The sequence below is a fragment of the Paramisgurnus dabryanus genome, chromosome 9 (assembly GCF_030506205.2).
Source record: "Paramisgurnus dabryanus chromosome 9, PD_genome_1.1, whole genome shotgun sequence".
Lineage (NCBI taxonomy): Eukaryota > Metazoa > Chordata > Actinopteri > Cypriniformes > Cobitidae > Paramisgurnus > Paramisgurnus dabryanus.
In genome coordinates, this window is record NC_133345.1 from 18,594,928 (window position 1) to 18,601,612 (window position 6,685).

Sequence of the window (6,685 nt, forward strand, 5' to 3'; positions counted from 1 at the left end):
GATGAAAATGAATAAAAACCATATTGGCATGTACAACATTAATAAAATTACGTGTTACTTTGTAAAAGATTTAAGTCATGCTTGTTCTGTTGTGATCGCTTATCCAGCCTTAAAATGTAATAATACACAAAACACGTGAATTCCAATAAAAACAGTTTATTAGTTTATTAGTAATAAAAGTACATTACAGAAGAGAGAGACCAGTTGGAGGTCCTGATAACATAAACACATCTGAAAAGAGTCAAGAGTAAGGCATGAAAAATCTACATAAAATTACCTTGCAAGAGTGTGGTCTTACCTGCGGGTCAGCTGATGGTTTGCTCTCTGTCACACACACAAATACATGTATAATAAATACTTACAAGTAAGTGATTGGACCTGTCTGGTGAAAAAAAAGTTAATTAGATTTGTTGTAGCGTGACTGCTGGTCTAGATAGAGGCTGATGGCCTCCTCCTTAGGAATTTGTTCAAATGATTTGGCGATGGGGGCGGGTGCACAGGCTGACAGATTGGCGCTAACCTCTTGAAGAGCCTTTGGTGATTGTATGTAGCTCTCCCGAAGGGCCTCGATTAATGATGTTGCATAACCTGCAGACATAATAATGATGATAATATACTCTATAAAGATTGCTGTCTCTGATCAGTCTCATTCGCTATGTCAAAATATGATAAAACTGCATGACACGGATTACCATATGACGCCTTCTCTTTGATGGGACGCACTACATAGGCACCTTTTCTAAACCGTGGGTAGCTCACGCAAAACTTCTCCGTTCCATCACTTCTTCGTGCTGTCTCTCTGATTGCATTGAAGTTATAATGTAGTGACGCTAAGAGAAGCCTACGGAATAACAAATTTTAAAACACCTTTGAAACAAAAATGTTGTGTATGTATGATAAAATACAGCATTATTTATTCCATTGCACAGCACTGACCTGCTATACATGCCCAGGTATGAAAATCCAGTGTGCTTGGGTGCGAAGTGTAGGATGAGGGAGTGGAAGGCTTCAAGGGAGAAAGTCTGGTGCTGTGGAGACAGCTGTTTCACATCCTTCAGTAAGGAAGTCTTTGTGACAATGCTTTCCAGTTTTATTGCTCCCATTGAGCCTGCAAAAAACAAGATATGTATGCAGACAGACAGATTAATAGACAGATAGATAGACAGATTTTTGTTTTCAATGGAAACACACGAAATTATCCTGCATAGGAATTATAGAGCATGCATAAGTAAGCAATAAGGTATGAGAGGCTGTGCTGTATCGTAAATAAGTAATGGCTGAAGGGCATTGTTAGGCACGACGTGGTTTTATAAAACGTTTACCACCCAATATTAAAGTAAAGAAAAGTGGAAGTGCAACTTTCATGAAGTTAATCAATAAAAGCATTTCTTACGCTGGAAAAACAACATTCCAATGTGCAATATGCATGAAAGCTCAAATGAAAAATAACAAACCATTCTCTATGTTGATACATGTGGTTGCCAAGCGTGTTGCTAAGGGCACAGTGATAAATAGTACCGTTGGGTGAAGCGGTCATAGCCGTGTTTTATCATGAATAAAGCACAGCTATTGACAAATCAGAATCAACGATTGGTTTTATAATACTACATACTGTGTACTGTACCTGGTTCCAGCCACTCTTTATTACGTTGTTCCCCCTCTAGAGGGGGATGAGCGCAACTGGAAAAGGCAGGGGTATCATGGTTGTGGATGTCCTGGATATGATTGACCAAGCTTCTCCATTTGGCCTCCATCACAGCTGGGTTGCCATCTGGGGTTGAGGCTGCAGTCCAGTAAAGGTGGTTTACTATAGCTGGCCTCCACAACTGTAGCTGGTCACAATGTCTGTCTTTTGAGGCTGTATCCAAGGCCTTCCCCAGACCTGGTTTAGACAAATGGTTTTAAGTGAAATGCAATAACAAAAACTGCTTCAAGGTTCCAACAATGGATACATACTTTTCCCAACATGCCACACATCAAAATAATGCCGTGTTCCCTCAGGGCACAGCTCTTCTCTCACCCATTTGGCAACCTAAAGAGTAGAAAGAAAACTTTGTGAATGCTTGCACTGTCTGACCATCAGTGCATCAGCAAAAGTACAAACACACAACCTCAGTGCAATTCAGCAATCTACATTCTACATCTATATTGTATTTACCTGCCGATGTCGGTCTGTGACAAGGGTTGACACATGCAGGTCCTGCCTCCTCAGCAAGTTGATGCTGCGCTTGAGCCCCTCCAGCTCACACCAAGAGCTGTTGGGGACCTCTGAGCTCTGAAACATGACAGAACAGTGAAGTGTAGAATGTTTGTGGTGATGAAGGAACCAGAGGTTTGCTGATCCAAGCATTATAATACACTGTACAGGACTCAAAGTTAGGAAAGACATGATAAAGCCCTATGCGTAGTTGTACTAGTGGACAAGTGCTATATAAGTTGCAGTCCACAGACTTAAAGGGATAGTTCACTCAAAAATGAAAATGCTGTCATCATTTACTCACTCTCATGTAGTTACAAACCCACATAAATGTTTTTGCTTTGATAAACATGAAGGAAGCTATTTTGAGAAATGTTTGTAACCAAATCGTCTGTGGACCCCATTTACTTCCATAGTAGGAAAAAAGAATACTATGGAAGTTAATGGGGTCCACGAACGGTTTGATTACAAACATCTCAAAATATCTTGTGTTCATCAGAACATAGACATTTATACAGGTTTGTAACAACATGAAAGTGAGTGAATGATGACAGGATTTTCATTTTTGGGTGAACTACTCCTTTAATTTCTTTGTCGTATAACATCAGGCTTACCTGAACAAGTTGGACATCCACCACCTTGTTCACTCTCTCCTCTATCAGTGAGTATGAGCCATACTTTGCAGAGTGCCCTGGTGAATCTGACCTGGGGATAATTACAAATTAGAATTATATTTCAAGTTTTTATTAACCAATGTCTGTAAAGACAATCCACCATTCCACCTGCAATATAGAATCCAGGTTGTATGTAAAATTAAGAAATCCCATAGAATAAACAATTAGGGTTGCATGATAAATCGCATGCGTTTGTCACGCACATCTCATCATTAATGCCGGTTCCTTAATTAGTATTAAATCGCCAACAGCTGTTTTCAGATGGAGCAGCTTTAACTACACAGAGCCGTAGTTCACGGACAATTGGTGCAATTTTGCATTAATTATCGGGGACGTATTGCCTGCGATATGTATGCAATATGGCCCAGCTTGTCAGAGAACTACGGCTCTGTGCAGTTAATATTGCACAATCTGAAAACAGCTGTTGGCGATTTAATACTAATCAAGGAACTGGCATTACTGACGTGATGCGCGTGGTTTCACATGCAATTTATCGTGCAGCCCTATAAACAATTCTGCTTTACCTGCAGTCACCAGCAACAACTAGGCCTCCATCCATTGCCCTGAGGTCGCTCAAAGTCTTGGCCTGATCGTTCTGCCAGGCCTGAATGATGACAGGGATCGTGTAATGGCGCTGATGTCGAAAGAAGGTGCTCACGCTGATGCACTGAAGGCCAAACAGGGTCATCATTCGTAATGTCTGGGAGGCCAAACATCCACTAAAATGAATGGCCCCACTTAAAAGAAGGTTGCAGGCTGGCATATTCCTGTGTAGGATTGGCTGGTTTTGCCAGAAACGCTGGTAACCACATGATGCACAGACCTAAATATGTAAAAATAAAATACAAATGAACAGTACATCAGGATTCAATAAAGAGTAAGTATTGTACACTACTGGTCAAATGTTTCTTGGTGTCAATCTGTGGCAGCTCGTGATGACTCATCCGAGGGGCGCTCATTCAAAATAAGTGTTCTGTGTATCATGTGTGTGGTTCCCTTTTCCAAAAATGTGTGTCCTGCGTGTGGACAGGTCCTGTGTGCATCACGTGTTTTGTCAAAATAAGTGCCTGCTGCAGAGTGCAGACGCATCAAAACCGTTTATGATAAAAGAGACGCTCACGTTCACAAAATACATGCAAGACACTCCCTTAACAGTAAACTCTGATTACTCATGAGATTATGCGAGTATCCGGCAAACGTGGGCGTCTCTTTTATCATAAACCCTTTAGATGCGTCTGCAGCAGGCACTTATTTTGCAAGGACACGTGATGCACACACGATCTCTCAAAGCACAGAACACATATTTTGAAATTACGAACCACACACATGACGGGCTACATACATGTGACGAACTTCGCATCGAGCGCCCTTAAAAAAAGAAGTCACCAGCCACCACTGGTGTAAATGGAAACACACATGAGATTACCCTGCATAGGAAATCTAGCAAGCAGAACATGATGACATTATCGGAGTAAGTGAATAATGATTTTAATCTAAATGTATTGAAAAAAAAACCCTACCTGCTCTATTTTGATGAATGTTCCTCCCTGCTGCACGATTGCACTGTCACACTTCTCACAACAGGCCGGGCAGATGGAAAACAGGGCCATGAGTTCCGCTTTACAAACAATGAATTTATCAATGCCACTAAACGAAAAAAGGAGGAGGAGGGGCTGTCATTTAAACTACCAGATACTCAAAAATGAAAATTCAAAGTTGGTGTATGTTGGTTTTAAATTATTTAACTAACTTTTGGTGGGGGTGACAAGTTTCAGATGGCTCCTCCTCACACAATTCCTCCTCATCCTCATCAGACATCTGGTCTTCTGGCACCCATGATGCATCACTGATGATGACAGAGGGATCCTCTTCGTCATCACTTTGTTCAGGACTAGTGAGGGGTGTGGATGTCTGCATCCTGAAAGCCGTTTGAGTCCCCACACTGACCATCTTGGGCTTTAGGTTCACCTGCACAGCTTTGGCAGAGGCAGTAAACATACCCACACATATGTCAATCATGACAAATCTAAGAGGCTATGTTTTGGAGTAGGCTATGTTTTAATTTCATCAACGTGTATGGAAATATCCTGCATGCATTGAATTTGTCAACATGTGTTTTAGACAGCATATCAACCACTCAAACACTGAATCATCCCAGAAATACCCAAAATTTACCGTGAGACATTCCAGAGGGCTTCAAATTGCATTGTGTTTCTGTGGCACAAGTGGAGGAGGTGGGCAAGGGGTCGTCTATCGTACCACCGACACTGTCCGCAGTCTCCTGCGTCGAGCCATCTGTCAACATCTTGCGCAAAGAAATCCAAAATGGTCAGCAACACGATCACGGTTAAATAAATATGAAAGAAAATCGTAATTGTAAATTTCCATCCACTTCAAATCAAACACAGACGCACACAGTTGAGAACGTCACTTGATTATCACCAGTGATCCAAAGACTATAGCCAGGGCGCTATCTAGCTAAATATATCTAGGCGCTAACTAGATAAACATGACAAGCTTCTGGACACTGCACTTTTATTTTGGTTCATATTCATTAATCACGAAATGTGCTTTTCTGGTGTCAGACTGATCATGACTGTAGTGGAGAGGAAACACGGTATGTAATACACAGGGCTAGCTAACGTAAACATTAGCATGAAGCTTACCGTAGCCAGCTCTCGCTTGCGGCGGGCGACACCGATGTTAGTGCTTCTCGGTCTTGGGGCGGGGCAGGCAGAGAGGTGTGTATGCACAGACGGCACGGCGGTCGGAATAAGCTGTACCTGCCTCAGCTTCTTCAGCCCAAGAGAAACCATCCTGACATCCCCTTCGTCGTAATCCTCCTCCCTGAAATGCGCGCTGCAGATCTTTGAGTTTTTGGTGACGGAGGTCATTGAAAAGTTTGCCCGCCTAACACGAACAAATTGTACCCACTGTCTGAGCGTTGCCTTGTCCTTCATAGGGAAGCCATGGACCCGGTGTCCCGTTTGGGTGGAGTTTTTACACCCAGCACAAACACAGTAGTTCACCATTGTCAATCTACCTCACTTACTTTATATTTATATCTATAAATCTATCTAGCTGCTAGCTATCTATGCTAATGTTATTCTATCTGTCTGTAAGTCTGTCTGTCTGTCTAGTCTATCTTTATCTATTTATTTATCTATAATCTGCGCTATCTGTATACTGTAGTCTACTCGTCACTCTAGTCACTCTCAATGCTGTCAAGGCGGGTTTGGTAACTTCTCTCCCCAACGTGACGTCATGCAATGCAGTGTGTGGGAAAGGAGAATCTTGCAAACTGCTATACTTTTTCGTATTATATTCCGTTTTGTGATAACCAACAACATAAAATACAATGGATAACAGTTTAAATGGTTATTACACACAAGCAAGTTGCACAAATTCGTAAAAAATTTTACCTGCAACACACACTTTAAGTTACTTTTATGTCTGCTTTTTAAATGTAAATATGAACAGTACTGAACAGTCAAACAATAAAATAATATGGATGGGCTATTTTACACGTAAGACTCTATATCACATACTGTAGGAGGCTATTTTGCTTTAGATTCAACCTTTGAATATTTTTGTTAGAAATTATCTTAATATGTAAACTTACTTTATTTATGTATTATGTATATAAATTTATGAATTTATTTTAATAAGTTAGAAACGTCTCTGCTGTGTCCTGCTGACAGGCCCGGTGCGCGTGCAGCAGGTGACGCAAATTATGGGTCCTCCGAAGGTTTGACCGTCTCATTTCAGTTCTCTTCCCGAACTTCTGTGCGCCTTGAAAGGCCGAGTGCTCACC

General features: G+C 41.4%; 1 protein-coding gene across 1 annotated transcript; it reads right to left on the minus strand.

Moving 5' to 3' along the window:
- Positions 1-282: 282 nt before the first annotated feature.
- LOC135746468 (uncharacterized) lies at positions 283-6,049 on the minus strand. Its single transcript, XM_065265124.2, has 11 exons — positions 5,538-6,049; positions 5,047-5,176; positions 4,622-4,847; positions 4,392-4,518; positions 3,396-3,694; positions 2,812-2,902; positions 2,159-2,275; positions 1,957-2,032; positions 1,625-1,882; positions 937-1,108; positions 283-841 (listed from the first exon to the last, which is right to left on the minus strand). Exons 1-11 carry the CDS (start codon positions 5,901-5,903, stop codon positions 619-621), a joined length of 2,085 nt encoding a protein of 694 aa, XP_065121196.1. The 5' UTR covers positions 5,904-6,049; the 3' UTR covers positions 283-618.
- Positions 6,050-6,685: the final 636 nt, after the last annotated feature.

Coding starts and splice junctions, on each gene's coding strand:
- LOC135746468 (XM_065265124.2), bottom strand. CDS start 5,903: ATGGTGAACTACTGTGTTTGTGCTGGGTGTAAAAACTCCACCCAAACG. Junction 2,276..2,811: donor TGGATGTCCAACTTGTTCAG/GTAAGCCTGATG, acceptor GTCATGTTTCAG/AGCTCAGAGGTCCCCAACAG. Junction 2,033..2,158: donor TCACAGACCGACATCGGCAG/GTAAATACAATA, acceptor TCTACTCTTTAG/GTTGCCAAATGGGTGAGAGA.